Raw genomic sequence first — 16,320 nt, 5'->3', positions numbered from 1 at the left:
GGGGGGCACGGAGCAGAGGATGCAGGCGCAGGCCTCGGATGGGTCGGGGAAGTGGCCCGGGCCCCCCGGCCCGCGTAACGATTTATAGAAGGACGCTTCTGGATAGACACGTCTATTTTGTTAAATGTGGTGGGGTTTTTATTTTATTTTTTTCAGTTTTGCAAGGCCCAGTTATGGTTGAATGATGGGGTGGGTGCATTTGAATGTTTCTGTTGTCATCAGAATGTAATCGAGATGACGCACATTTTTATAGGGACTAGAGAAATTAAGGAGGATGGTATCCATCCCCTGTCGCTCATTCGAGGACCGGCTTCAAAGATCGTGTGGTCTGTCTGCAATACCGGTTTTTTAATTCGAGTTATCAGCGGACATACCTGCTCAAATTTTGTTCATTTTCCTGAGTGTGCCTTGGAAGTCTTATTAATGGCTCACTGACAATCCCATCCCCACCGGCAAAATAAAAGCAAAAGCTCTAGAACCTTCCTTGCTAACTGTCTAGATGGGTATTTTACCCTATTTGTAGAGAGTGCTTCTTAACACGTATTTTTCAGCTTCGGATTTTTCTCTTTGCAGACCCCTTTGCTGATGCAACTAAGGGTGACGACTTACTCCCGGCAGGGACTGAGGATTACATTCATATAAGAATCCAGCAACGGAACGGCAGGAAGACACTGACTACAGTTCAGGGCATTGCAGATGATTATGACAAAAAGAAACTTGTGAAAGCTTTCAAAAAGGTAAGAGCGTTAAGGAAGAAAGGATTAAAATAGAATCATTGGTGCACACCTCTGAATTGGATTGTGGTTCCCACCTTCTTTTGAATAAATATATCAGTGTGGATGAAAATGATGAGACCCAAAAAAGCTGATGTTTTGGGGGTTTTTTTTCTTCTTCTTCTTTTTTGTAATTAACATCCAGAAATTTGGCTATTCTCCCAGATTGTCTCCCTATCTTAAAATAAGATATACATGTCTTTCGAACAAAATAAAATGTTAAAAGAATTTAGATATTAATGTCTCATTTCCTTCATGTGACCTACTGATTCATTTACAGATTAATCCTTGAGGCTTTGTTGGGGATTATAGGAGACAATCTATTTCCTAAATATAGTCAAGCCTACTAAAATAGTTAAGTTTGTGTTTTTGTTTTGTTTTAAATGGGGAAGTAAAACCTCACTGTATTTAACGAAATGCTGTTGTACATTTGTGTTTTCTAGAAATTTGCCTGTAATGGTACTGTGATTGAACATCCTGAATACGGGGAGGTTATTCAACTTCAAGGTGACCAAAGAAAAAACATTTGCCAGTTTCTCTTGGAGGTGAGTGATTGGGTGCTTCATGTGTAACCTGAGATTGCTTCTAAAATTTTATTTAAAAGCAACATGAATTATTTCCTTTGGTAAAAAATCGCAAATAAAGTAAATTTAGGTAATCAAGTGAAATATAGACAGTATTTATTTTGATAGCAATAGGATTTTTATCCAGTTTAAGTGGTATTTTTTGGCATGCATCAGGGTATACAAATATGTGTTGAATTGTTTGGCTCTTAACAGTGCGTGCCATAGATAAGTGTTGCAATGAACTGTTAGCTGGATCTTTTTGATGACTGTTTGGTGTTTTCTTAAAAATTAACTTATGTGTACCTCAGAGTGATTCTACTAAATTAAATTTTATTTTACAGGTTGGCATTGTCAAGGAGGAGCAGCTTAAGGTTCACGGATTCTAAAATGAACCTAAATACTTGGAGAATTTCTTGAATGATTTTGTTCTCTAAAACCAGTGTGGCTGCCTTGTGAAATGATTCTCTGCAGTAAATGGACTTTTCATGTATTTAATCATTCAAACTTCCATTCACATCTGCATGATTACAGAAAACATGGGGTATGTAGGCTAGTAACACATAAAAAAATTGCAGTAAGATGGTAACAAAGCCCCGTATTCATCTTAACATGTTTCCAATGGAAAATATTTTGTTTTGAGTGTTTATTTGTTTATTTTCACTTGATTAAATGTTTTTTTTTTTGTTGTAATAAACCATGTATGTTGCAGCTTAACAATAAAAAAAAAAAAATCTATGAATCCTTTTATAAGCAGTTATGCTCCCAAGTCTAAGCAAGTAAGATAGACATATGTTTTGTCTTTGGAAATTGGACTTCTTATTCTGCAAAGACCTCTGATTAGCTGCAGCTGCTATTACACCAAGAAACAGAGAACTTTTGGTATATGTAACTTGTGCTTTTCATTTACTGATTAAGAAATAAGAATACAAGCAGGAATATAAACTCAGCACCACTCCTTGCAAGCCAACTAAAAGTTGTCATGGAATTTATCAATGTAGTGTAAGAGTGCCAAGTTTAAAGTATCAAAAGATAAGACTTCTTTTATGTATTTTTTAACAATTCTGTTAAATGGGCTGCCAACATTAATCTTTTCCCAAAATGCCAGATATTATTATAGGCTCATGACCACTACATCTAGTCACAGGCACTGCCCTGCAAGTTTAAGTGGTGGTATCACTTATCTTCTAGGTAAAAGACATTGGGTTTCAGGTTAACTTGCTCAGAATACTAGAACTTGGCAGAGTTAGGGTGCAAGCTCAGGCTTTCAGGTAGAAAAGCCATATTTGGCTAAAGAGGCAAGAGCCACAAATGACACTGCACCAGGCATGATGGTGCTATAAGAAAATTTACAGTACTTAATTATGAGATTTCTGCAGCCCATCATCACAGGTTCCAGTCTTCTGCTTTCTGTTGAGCAGTAGTTATGTGCTCATTGGTACAACCTGTGCCATTAAAACCACTTAGCTAAGGCAAAGAAATGCATCCATAAATGTGACCTTTTACATTGGAATTTTGATAGTATGAAAAAGGTTTATATGTTGCCCCATTTGGATGATACTGCCTTTTTTTTGTTGTTTGTTACAAGGACTTAAACCCAGGAGCACTTAAGCTCTGAGCCACATCCCCAGCCCTTTTTATTTTTTATTATGAGACAGGGTCTCACTAAGTTGCTCAGGCTGGCTTTGAAGTTGCAGTCTTCTTGCCTCAGCCTTCCTAACCACTGGAATTAAAGATGTGTGCCATTGCACCCAGCTGCATGATACTACTTGTGAGGAAACAACCCCCACAAAGTTGGCCTTTTAAAGTCACTAAGGATTCGTTTTTGTTTTCTCGCCCTATCCTAGCTGCAAGAAAGGCTGGCACTAGTAAGAGGTCAGTACATCAGAATATGGTGCTATAATTGGTAAGCTTCACTTCTAGAAAAATGTTAATAGAATTTGACCAAGATGAGAAGTTCGAGAAAGTTTTCCAGCCTATTCAGAAACTTCCACTTTTCTACATCTAATATTGAATAATGATTCTACCTCTAGTTCAGGGATGCTATGGGAATAGCACTTTGGTGAGGCATAATAGAGGAAATAGAACTTTAGTTGAGGCACAACCTGGAGTAAAAGGTTCCTCTGAGGGCTGGGGATATAGCTCAGTTGGTAGAATGCCTTGCATGCACTGAGCCCTGGGTTCAATCCCTAGCACCATAGGGAAAAAAAAGGTTCCTCTGGCCTTATGGAAATGGTAAAGCAGAAACATTTAACATTCACTTTAAATTTGTCCCTGGACTTTTAGACTTGTATAACCTAAATAAGTATATTTGCTAAGAGGTGAGCTAGTGCCTAGAGAAGAATTATCATTTTTTTTTTTTTTTAAAGACAGCATCTCACCAAGGTGCCCAGGCTGGCCTTGAACTTGCCTCAGTCTCCTCAGTATTTAGGATTATAGGCATGCGTCACTGTACCCAACTAAGAATTTTCTTCTGTTAAAAAGAAATGAGAGAGACTTCATAGATTGGGCGGGGGGAGAACTGTCATCCTGAAACTCGCAGAAGAGCTCTTCATACTCACTTTGTATGTCAGGTTGCTCCCAGTGGATGGGAGCAAAAGCCTAGAGCAAAACTTCCCTCACTGGATTTTCTGGAGAGTGCACATCCACCAGGATCCCCAAACACTTGTCCAGATCTACCTTGTCTTTAAGGAACAGATTGAGTACCCTTCTCCCTTGTCTTTGAGCAAGTAATGGGAATAAGAGTGCATCATATCTGCAGTGTTACTGAAACTAGTTAAAAGATGAACTTGGGATCATCATCCTCAATTGAAAAAACTGACCAAGAGCTTTTGAGAGCCAGGGAGCAAGACTAACTGCCCTTATCTTGCTTGACATCAGAAGAGGCAAAGCAGTATTGTGTAACTGAGGAAGGAAGGTAGATTATGTCTTACAGGTACAAGAAAAATAATTGTAGCCAAACCAGGTATTCCTTATCTTTCCTATGAGGAAGATTTTGATCTGCAGTTTCTTTAGTGGTTTCTGCTTCAGGGTGCAACATGGAAAAAATTAAGTAGAGGACGGGTAAATTTGTCCCTGGACTTTTAGACTTGGCAGAGATCTGGGCAGAACCATTAGGAAGTTGAGAACATGTTTCCAATGGAAAGTATTTTGTTTTGAGTATTTGTTTATTGTTCAGTTTATTTTCACTTGATTAAATGATTTGTGAGGCACAGCTCAGAGTAAAAAAAGCAAGTTCCTTGCTTTAGTCTTGGCCTTCCTGAGAAAGAGGTAACCCTGGGGAAAAAGCTCACTCTGCCTGGTTAGGGATTCTAGTAGCAGGAGCTGTTCTCTCAACCATCTTAAAAAAGGGGGGCGGTACTGATCACATGAAGGAACAGTTCTAGTCGCAGTCATGATGGCGGTTAACCAAAATAACTTGAGAAATAGAATGGTAATGCAGGCTTCTGTGTGCCACCTGTGTGCCACCAGCTGGGTTCCAGCTGAAGGAAAAGTCAACCTCATTAGCTCGCCCCCGATGCCTGTTCATTGGGCCTTTGAGGATTCCTATTACCACACCAGAGGTCCATGTGGGAGGGAAAGGAGAGAGGTGGGAACCTGCTCTCTAACTAAAACCAAGAAAGCCTCATTTGGCAGTAGACTGTAATCACTTGAAAGCAGAAAGTAGCCCAATGACATTGTGCTTGTCTGGGATCAAGAGGCCAAGCGAATCAGCTAGAATTAACAGAAGTGAAACTAATATTAAGAAGGCCTCAGCAGTGATAACTTCTTTCAGTCAGTCACTTAACTTCCTTTTTATCAGAATAATGGAAGCATGGGAGAAAACAACAAATCAGAGGAATGGCCGGATTTCCTCCCTCCTAGAAAAACATTGCAGAGAGGAATTGGTACCAAATGTCCTTGAATCTCCTGGATCCAAGCATTATGGAAGATGACAGGCAGCCTGTGCGGATTCTGACCTAAACAAAGAATTAAAAATGGCAATTGAGACCTAGCATTGGTTTGTGAAAATGCTATTGTAGGTCAGGTTGTTAGGTTGTCAGCCTGATGGGAACCTACTATGGGAAACTATATTGGTCTATATAGCTCTGCTCCCTAGAGACTAATAGTGTGATGCTGAATCTTGGTGAACAACCTACAGATTTCATGCAAAAATCAATTATATAGAGCTAGGCACCATTGATTTAAGGTATAAAAGATGTCTAAAGTTCAAAGGCAAAATCCTCTACAGGGAACCTAAGTGATCTCAGGCTCCCTGCAAGGCTTCAGCTGCTGCTCTCCAGAATTTGGAAGGGCTTCCAGGAGTATGGCCTAGACAGGGGCTAGCCCTAATCCCCAAGTTGTCCCATACCCATGCTTGCCAAGATCCCAGACCCACCTTCCTGAGCCCACTGAACAAGGAACTACATGCACAATATGCAGTCTAGGGAGTGGAGACAGAATCAGCACTCGATTCCACATCCACCATGACAAATTCAGGAAAAGACATTGCCAAAGAAGGACTTGGAGAGAGGTATAATTCCTTGAAGTATGAAAAATACCCATGACTTCCTGATCACAAAAGTCTACCCTGAGTCTGTTAGTGCTATTGACTTGTTAAAAAAACTCAGAGGAAATTTTAGCTTGATATTCAGATTAAACTACTAGCATCAGAAAGAATAGTTCCTGAGTGGTTGGACACACTGAATGGAAATCACTAGCAATCTACTTGATAGAGTTGAAACAAAATGTAGGGTACATGAATGATTAAATGAGGCTCTTAAAGAAGAAATTGATGATCATTAAGAACACAAACAATAAATGCTGATGAGTATGTCAGGGAAAAGGTACACTCATACATGTTGACGGGACTACAAATTAGTATAACCACTTAAGAAAGCAGTATGGAGATTTCTTAAAAGTCTAGAAATAGAACCACCATCTGACCCAGATATCCCACTCCTTGGTATTTATTCAAAAGAACTAATATCAGTATACTATAGTGATACATGCATACCACTGTTTATAGCAGCATAATCCACAACAGTCAAGTTATGTAACCAGCCCAAGTGCCTGTCAACAGATGAATAGATAAAGAAAATGTGGTATATATACACAATGGAGTTTTACTCAGCCCTAAAGAGGAATAAAATTATATCGTCTGCTGGTAAATGGATGGAACATTGTGCTAAGTGAAATAAGCCAGATTCAGAAAAGACAAGGGTTGAATATTTTTTCTTATATGTGGAAGCTAGACAGAAATAGGGATTTTTTTTTTTTAAAGGGAGGGGGTGATCTCGTGAAAGTAGAAGGGAGAATGTTGAGTAAAGAAAGGGGAATGAAGGGGAGGAAGGAGGGATGGGAAAAGGGAGGAACACTAGAATGAAATTGACCAAAATATGCTATGTGCATGTATGAAATATAGCACAATGAATGCCACTTTAATGTACATTTATAATGCACCAATCTAAAAAAATGAAAGACTAATAGAATAGAGGAAGGGATGGAGGAGGAAGGGGGGAGGGAAAGAGGAATACTGGGATTGAAGTGGAACAAATTACATGTATGGATGTCAAAATGAAACCCACTATTATGTATAGTGCACTAATAAAAAATAAAAAAACGAAGGGTCCGATTAGGGCAAGTATGTAGTCCTCCACTACCCTCTTGTGGCCACTTAAAAAAAGACAATGACTTCTGGCATTCACATAAATTACGAAGATTTAAATTGTAGTCATTAAAGCACCAGGTGACAGGTTTGATTTTGTCCACCCTGAAAGGTTATCCAGAAATTGACCTAGCCAATCCTTATTATTGTAATCCATAAAAATCAATTATAATTTGCTTTGACCTGAGAGACATGATAATGATCTCAAAGTCTTGCCCTGGGGATATAATAGTCACCTCACCTGTAATCTACTAGGGTGTTGTTAGAAGGAATTTAATTTAAATGTAAATAACAGTTTCTGTTTATTACCTCCAGGGAGTAGGCAATTAAGCTAGGAAATAATCAAGATTCCTTAATCGTCACTTGTTGAGGAACACAATCTGGAGTTTTCATACACACAACCTGAATGTACAGTGCTCTCAATTTAAACCTCTGTCTTAGGCCAATGCACTGGTTAACATACCTTTTGGCTACCAGAGGCACACCCACTTAGGAAGGTCACCTGAAGGTATAGTACTGAGAAAAGTGGTGGCTAGATTCCCCCAAATCCTTTTAAGGCCATAATACATGGTACCTTTCTGTTATGGACTCAGAACAGGATTCATTTTGGAAACTGATTGTTAATAATATCCTCACTTGAAAACCCCTGGCAGATCTCAACTGCACAAATAGAGGAGGACTGACGAGAGCCCACTAGTAATCTAGAAATGGTATGTCAGGAATTTGATTCTGCTTGAATCAAGTGGCACCATTGGGTGGGCCCCTCCTTAGGGAATCCCTTAAGAAGCATTGAGAAGTATTTTCACCAAGCATTTTTACGCCTCGTTTTTTCACTGATTTTGCATTGATACTAAAAATTTCTATGATAGCTAGTTTCTTTTTAGCACTTATCCTAGGTCCTGCTCTGAAAAGTTCACAGACTTATATGAGCCAAAATAGATTCTCTGGCTTGCCATACAATTTCACCCTGGCAGGTATCCTTACTTCCCTCGATCCGGTCTCCATCCTTTGTATTCACCTGTGAACACTCTTTTTGTTCACCCTGATCATCTGACTACTGTATACTTGCACAGAGGAGCTGGACATAATTCGAGAAAAAATATGATTTTCCTTCTCCTTCCCTTTCACCCCCATCCTCCAACTGTTCAAGGTGGAGGCTGTGTGTCCTCTATCATTGCATCATTGAGGTTTTGTTTTTTTGTACTGGGGATTAATCCCAGGGGTGCTTTGCCACTAAGCTTTGTCCCCATCCCTTTTTATTTTTGCCAGGGTTGGCCTCAATTTGCAATCCACCTGTCTCAGTGTCCCAAGTAGCTAGAATTATAGGCATGCACCACTGAGCCTGGTCCATCATGGAGATACTTGAACTTCCTTATTTTTTCACCTCCAGATCTTCTGTATGTAAGGCCATGCTTTGTACTTTGTCATCTTCCTTGTTTACAAGGATGACATTCACTTGCCCCCATAAAACAAACCCCTTCATTTGTGCCCTGACTACCATCCCTCAATTTCACCATGAATTACTTTCTTCTGACTTATCAATTTTTTTCCCCTCTGCTGGATCATTTTCATGATAGAAACATTCTCTAGTACCTTTCAAATAGAAGGGGGAAAAAAGTCTTCTTTGATCTCATGGTCCCTTCACTACCAGTCTACTTGACATCCATTTGGATAAGTAACAGGAATCTCAAAATTAACATGACTTAAGTGAAAATATTCATCCTTTACCCCAAACTTCTTCCAGTCTGTCTCTTCTAAGTAGATGACATCACCACCCACATAAATTACTCAAGCCTAAACTTCCATCCTCTTTGAATTTACTACCCCTTGCCCATCCAATTTAACAAAGTCTAATTGTTTCTACCTGAAAAAATATATCTCATATCCATCTTTCTCCACCCTCCATCTTCTGATTCACCCTCCAAAAATCACCTTGGCTTTCCCTGAACTGCTGCAGTATCTCTCTGTGGTCTTGCACTCATTGACACAGAAGCCTGGGGATTCTTTATAAGATCCAAATGACACTGGACACGGTGGTGCACACCTGTAATCCCAACAGCTCAGGAGGCTGAGGCAGAAGGATCGTGAGTTCAAAACTAGCATCAGCAAAAGTGAGGCGCTAAGCAACTCAGTGAGACCCTGTCTCTAAATAAAATACAAAATAGGGCTGGGGATGTGGCTCAGTGGTCGAGTGCCCCTGAGTTCAATCTCCAGTACCAAATAATTATTATTATTATTATTATAAATATTTAAAATATATAAACCTAACATTTATTTTGAAAAAAAAATTTGTTTTTCTAGGTCTCTGAATCTGAGTTCTGTAATGATAATTTGATGCAAACTTTTTTGATGTTTCTCTCTTTTTTCTTTGTATCTCTTAATAGTAGGTATTTAAAGGTGAGACCCCATGAGCTGTTTGAAGAATCTGGCAATGACTGGTTTGGATGGTTTGGTGGTTTGACTCCATTGCTCTGTATATCTATCCTCATGCCAAAACCACACAGCCTTAATTAGGAAATGTGAACCCTCTGACTTTGATCTTTTTCATGATTGTTTTGGCTAGTCTATGTCCCTTCTATTTCAGCTTGTTATGAAGGGTCTTCATATATATGTGGTCTCTGTTCAGATATATATATGGTCTCTGTTGCAACTATTCAACTGTTCCATGGAAACAGGAAAGCTGCCAGACTATAGGACACGACTGCAGATGGCTATGTTTCAATAAACTTCATCTTGGACAGAGAAATTGCAATTTCAAATAACTTTCACATGTCACAAAATTTTATTCTTCCTTCCATTTTTTTTTATCCAACTATTTGAGAATGTGAAAAATGTTTTTAACTAGCTAGCCATACAGCGAGTCACAGAGGAACAGTACAGCCAGGACATAACTTAGGCCTCTTGACAAAAAGTCCTCAGGATGTCAACACTGCCTGTGCCAGACTGGCAACTCCAAAAAAGGATATTTTTCTCTCCCTTTCCAAATTGAACGGGAATGTACACTGGGACTCTGGATGCACAGATGCAACTCAGGTCCTTGGTGACCAGGAGAGACACCAAAGCTTGAAAACTCAGTCAAAACCCTACATTAGGCAGGTTATTCATCTTCCAAACCTCCATTTCCTTTCTATATATAACACGGAGATGATAGTGATGATCTCAGGGACTCGCTGTACATCCAGTCTCTGTAGGGGTCACTATGTAGGATGCACAGCAATAACAAGGATTTGATTAATGTTAGCTTTTAATATTATTAAGAAAGAAACATTGGACATGTTAACTTTATGGAAATCAAAGAGATAAAGGAATGTGAAAATGTGGAAATGTGAGATCAAACATGGGATGTCAATTGTCTCTTTCCAAGCAGGGCCATGGAATCCTGGGATGAAATAAACACATTAGGTGTGTGGCACGATCCAGAGGCCCCAGGTCTACTATCACCTTTAGACAAAGAATGAGCTTTGACCTTGAATGGCTTCATCTCTGAGCTTAGTAGTGACTGGCTCCTCTCATTCTTATTTGACCTTTTCCTTTTCTTTCCTTGATCAGAAATACATGAGGCCTATCAGATTTTGATCTTTAAACAAACTTCGTTGACTTTATTAATCCTCCCTAATATATTATTTTTTTTTGTAGTTGTAGATGGACAGCCCCAGCCCATCCTTAATATATTCTTATTTTCTGTTTCACTAACTTTTATCCTTTTAGCCATTAATTTTCTTTTTTCCACTTTCTTTGTTCTATTTGTAACCTCTCAGGTTAGTGCTTAACTCACTAACTTTTAACTTCTTTCCCATTGTAACCATTTGAGAACGTAAATTGCCCTGGGGTGGCCCACAGGTTTTGATATTTTGCATTTTTATTATCAATCACTTAGTAGTATGTTGTCTAATATCCATTCAATAAGGTGTTCTCCACTCATGGGGGAACTCTGAGGTTTACCTACCGCAAAATCATCAGAAATACGCACCGTTCTCAACACCCTCCCCAACCTGGTTCATTTTTAGTGCTTGTAAAAAAAAAAAAAGAATCAATTCAAATATTGTATTTGGAGATATCAGGTGTTGACTGACTTTCCTGAAGATACCATTTTATTTGCACTTCCTCATTCTCTTTGGTGTTTCTATTCATCAGAGTGTGTCAGGAACATCTTTGCCTTATTTAACCACAAATCTGCAGGTGTTGAGTGTTTTGTACTTTTGAGTTTAAAATGGTAGCTGCAGTACCTACAAATGGCCAGTAGATGATGATATTGGCCCACTTAAGACCAGTCCTTATATTTCATACACTTATTTGCTTGCGTTTGATTTTGTTTTAGAGAAAAAGTCCCAGAAGTTAGAAGAACTGAGGAAAGATGTTACATTCTTAGATGTAGTAGGCTCTCAAGAAAAAGTAAATAAATAAGACTTTTTGGTTTAAAAGGTGCATCGAAATCCAGCAACACACCCTCAGGGGACCTCTCATTCCAGAGATCCAGAGACCTTTTTTTTTTTTTTTCTTTTTTTAAATTTTTTATTTATTTATTTATTTTTTATTGGTTGTTCAAAACATTACATAGCTCTTGACATATCATATTTCATACATTAGATTCAAGTGGGTTATGAACTCCCATTTTTACCCCAAATACAGATTGCAGAATCACATTGGTTACACATCCACATTTTTACATAATGCCCTATTAGTAACTGTTGTATTCTGCTACCTTTCCTATCCTCTACTATCCCCCCTCCCCTCCCCTCCCATCTTCTCTCTCTACCCCATCTACTGTAATTCATTTCTCTCCTTGTTTATTTTCCCATTCCCCTCACAACCTCTTATATGTAATTTTGTATAGCAATGAGGGTCTCCCTCCATTTCCGTGCAATTTCCCTTTTCTCTCCCTTTCCCTCCCACCTCATGTATCTGTTTAATGTTAATCTTTTCTTCCTGCTCTTCCTCCCTGCTCTGTTCTTAGTTGCTCTCATTATATCAAAGAAGACATTTGGTATTTGTTTTTTAGGGATTGGCTAGCTTCACTAAGCATAATCTGCTCTAGTGCCATCCATTTCCCTGCAAATTCCATGATTTTGTCATTTTTTAGTGCTGCGTAATACTCCATGGTGTATAAATGCCACATTTTTTTTATCCATTCATCTATTGAAGGGCATCTGGGTTGGTTCCACAGTCTAGCAATTGTGAATTGTGCTGCTATGAACATCGATGTAGCAGTATCCCTGTAGTACGCTCTTTTAAGGTCTTCAGGGAATAGTCCGAGAAGGGCAATAGCTGGGTCAAATGGTGGTTCCATTCCCAGCTTTCCCAGGAATCTCCATACTGCTTTCCAAATTGGCCGCACCAATTTGCAGTCCCACCAGCAATGCACAAGTGTACCCTTTTCCCCACATCCTCGCCAGCACTTGTTATTGTTTGACTTCCTAATGGCTGCCAATCTTACTGGAGTGAGATGGTATCTTAGGGTGGTTTTGATTTGCATTTCTCTGACTGCTAGAGATGGTGAGCATTTTTTCATGTACTTGATGATTTATTGTATGTCCTCCTCTGAGAAGTGTCTGTTCAGGTCCTTGGCCCATTTGTTGATTGGGTGAGATCCAGAGACCTTATGAAGAAGGAAGCAGCATCAGTTTCCCTGTACCCATTTGAGACAGCTGCTCAGCCACTCCCTGGAGACTCTTTCCTTGGTGCAGTCACTTGGTTGACTTCTTTTGGATTGCAAATGCTCCATCCTCCCAAACTCCCTTTAGAGTTAAAATGGTTGGAGTCCTTATTTGGAAAATTTTCCACCAGAAGAAAACAGGATGTGCTAGTGATGGTGCTTTTGAACTATTAGACATTTCCAGGTGCACACAGGCCCTGTGCACAGGCACACCCATATTCTCCCATACATACCCTCCCCCACCCACAACCTCCGAGCTTCTTAGGCTTCATTGTGAATGAAATTCACCTGGTGATTTTGTTAAACTGCCAATTCTGACTCAGCAGACCCAGAGTGGCCCTGAGATTCAGCACATGGAATAAACTCCCAGGTGATACTGATGGTGAGGCTTTGTCAACCACACTTGGAGGAGCAAGGGTTTGTGGCCATGCAGTGGTATAAGGATAGGAGCCAAAGTTGTCACTTGAGAAAAGCCACAGAACTTGGCACCATAAACCCTGAACTCAAGTTAAAGCTCCACCACTTTCCAGCCACGTGACCTGATCAAGCCAGCTAACCTATGTACCTCTACTTCCTCGGCAGGAACCTCTAGAGGTATTGTGCTTAGTATGAAAAACCTGTTATCGTGAGATGGCATGTGTAGTGCATGAAACATAGTGCCCTGCCATAGAAAGTGCTTGGACACATGGTTAGGAAATGTAAGACATATGTAGAATGACAGTGTGAACGGAATACTGGAGTAGAACGCCCAGGACCACTTCTAGGTCCTCATGGAAATGACCTGTGGAATAATTTCCTACATTTGTCAATCATTAGAATTACCCAGGTCACTGTGAAGAAACACAAACCCCTGAGGCCCATCATATTCCAGATCCGGAGCCAGAATCTCTATGGAGGGCAGGGGCTTGCATTTTTCAACACATGAACTCAGAAGAATTCTTGAAATCAGGCAAGTTCAGAACACTGGATATAAAAATATGAAAACCCACGTCTATTCTGGAAACTAGAGAAAGATGCCCTCTGTTTGAATGGCAGTGTTTTTCTATTATCTGACATAAAGATGGGACCAAGGGAAGTCTAGATGACAATCTCAACAAGACAGTGAAAGATGGAACAGAGAGGATGGGGGTACCAATCACCAGACAGAGCCCCTAACTCAGAGGATGAGGGCTGGCCTCCCAGCCTCCATGCATGGGCATGGGCACTCCCAGAAGGCAGGAAGTAGGGCTTTGGGCTCCGCAGCAGAGGAAACCATGTGCACACAAATCCTTGCCTGGTTCTGCCTCTTCCGCTGGAAGATTAACTATCATGAGAGAAATCAGAAGGATCATGAATATTTTTCGATTTCAATCAGGGCAATTTATCATTATCATACCAAAATGTAATCTAAGAATTTCCTTCTCCCAAGCAATTCCACTTCTGGAAATTTATGCTGTGGAGAGAATCAGACAGTGGGATAAAAACCAAATACATTTAGATGTTCATTGCCTTATTGTTTATAACACTGTGCATATTGTGAAACAGCCAACAGGAGACCAAATGGCTGAATAAGAACTGAAAGGGAGTTAGCCAGGGAAAGAGTTTGGGGTGGAAAACTTCAGAAAGAGGGTTCAGCAAACACAAAGCCCTCCCATGGGAAAGCAACTGGATGGGAAGAAGAGGTTTGCTTGAAAAGAGTGAAGTTAGAGGGACAGGTGGATTAGACGGGGCCTCAGATCACAACAAGAAGCATGAATGTTATTTAAAAGGCAATTGTTCTTCTAAGTAAGGGAGCAGCATGCCTTGATTTATTTGAAGAAGCTGATTGTGGTGCTCTACAAGAAAGGAATGTATGGAAGACAGGAATGGAGGCGGGGAGACTGCTTGGAGGCCACTACATCAGTTGAGGTGGGATGATGGTAGCAAAGAGGCAGAGAAGCAGGTGGACGAGGCTTGTTTTAGAGTTAGAATTAATAGAACTTACTGTTGTATTGGCCACAGGGACAAGGCAAAGATAACCCCCAGGATCCGACCTCTAGAAACCGGGTGGCTGAAAAGACTCAGGTAAAAGGACAGGATTGGGAAATGAAAAGAATTTCATTCTGAACATGGTGAGTTTTAGACGCCTAAAGGAATTGGATTTCTATGTTTGGAATTCAGGAGGAATTTATGGAAAATTATTTTAATGACAGATCACAAGAGTTTTTTATTCTTAAGGATATAAGCAAGGAGAAAAATCTCACATTCCAGCTAGACAATAAGAATTGTCTTTATTTGTAATAGAAAGTGCCAGCATTCTGTTCCCGACTGGTGCCCAAACATACATACATATACACTCATGCTTACCCCTTTCTGGAGGCACCTGGACCAAGAAGAGGCTCAGACAGTAGAATATTGAAGAATGAATGAGATTCTTTAGTAAAAAGGATATATAAAGAAGAAGGCCTACAAGAAATCTACAAAAATCCTAGTTTTAAAGGAGTATTTCTGAAACATCATATGTAGTGTTGCACCATATGTGCAGTTATACATGTATGTAGAGTAATGATGTCCATGGTCATTCCACCATCTTTCCTGCCCCCGTGCCCCCTCCAATTTTTAACAGCCAGGTTTGGTCCCGTGGCAAGTCACCTCCTGGCCCAATCACCAGAACAAAGTTACTATCAGCTTCCAGCAGGGGGCAACTCACCCTGATATAAACCCTTAAACTTCCAGGGCCTCTCTTATTCAGGTCATCTGCAAATTCCCTAGCCTAGTTTGGCACTTACTCCTTCGTTTTTATTCCTTTTTTTTTTTTTTTTTAAATACTGGGGATTGAACCCAGGGGTGCTTAACCACTGAGCCACATCCCCAGCCCATTTTTAAATATTTTATTAGAGACAGGTTCTCCCTGAGTTGCTAAGTGCCTGGCTAAGTTGGTGAGACTGACTTTGAACTCTCCATCCACCTGCCTCAGACTCGAGCCATTTATTCCTTTCTTAAAGAGGGTCTCTAAGCACAAGGTCCCTGCTGATGGTTAATGTTCTTGCACTCAGAGATTTGAGCCAGGAAATGGGGAAATCACCAAGCAATTAGCAGCAAGCACAGCAGGTGTCTGAAAGAAAGCTCACAGTAGGGCCCGGTGGGGAGCAGAACACTGGGTAAGTTGCAGAGTTGCCTAAGCTGGAATTATAAGAAATCATCAGACCAGGAGAGATCAAAGGAGTTCTGGGCTTGTGGTGTTGCAGTGAGGGGTAACAGTAACGGGGTGAGCGTGGTTTCTGCTGAGTCAGGGTTGCTATGTGTTATCGTTATTATTACTAGAATTGCTGATGTCATTGAGAAGATCTGTGAACTCTCTTTGCTGAGATCTTGGGGGCTCCAGTTGCTTTAAGGCCTGATACAACTAAAATTTCTGTTGAAGCTTCCAGAAAAGCCAGTCTTCTTCATTGCTTTGTCATATTCTTCCAATAAACTCCACCTTAGAGTAGGAAAGGCCTCATTCTGGCAGGACCGCCTCCCTTGGGTCTCCAAGTGAGGTGACCCAGGTATCTATCCCTCATTCCACAGGTGGAGACCTGCCTCAAGGAGCTTCCTGACACCTCCCCCAAATTCTAGACCTACCGTGTGTTAAGACCGATACCTGAATCTAGAATGTGGCTTTTCTGATCTTCCAGTGACTTCTCTATTTTTTTTAATTTAACTTATTTATTTGTTCTAACTAGT

General features: G+C 40.2%; 1 protein-coding gene across 1 annotated transcript; it reads left to right on the top strand.

Moving 5' to 3' along the window:
* Window positions 1–6: 6 nt before the first annotated feature.
* Eif1b (eukaryotic translation initiation factor 1B) lies at window positions 7–2,078 on the top strand. The gene is made up of 4 exons (XM_048794948.1): window positions 7–129; window positions 574–737; window positions 1,217–1,318; window positions 1,681–2,078. The coding sequence occupies exons 1-4, from the start codon at window positions 39–41 to the stop codon at window positions 1,723–1,725; spliced, it is 402 nt and encodes a 133-aa protein (XP_048650905.1). The 5' UTR covers window positions 7–38; the 3' UTR covers window positions 1,726–2,078.
* Window positions 2,079–16,320: the final 14,242 nt, after the last annotated feature.

The sequence above is a fragment of the Marmota marmota genome, unplaced genomic scaffold (genome assembly GCF_001458135.2).
Source record: "Marmota marmota marmota unplaced genomic scaffold, marMar, whole genome shotgun sequence".
NCBI lineage: Eukaryota > Metazoa > Chordata > Mammalia > Rodentia > Sciuridae > Marmota > Marmota marmota.
This window is presented reverse-complemented; position numbering and strand designations above follow the sequence as displayed.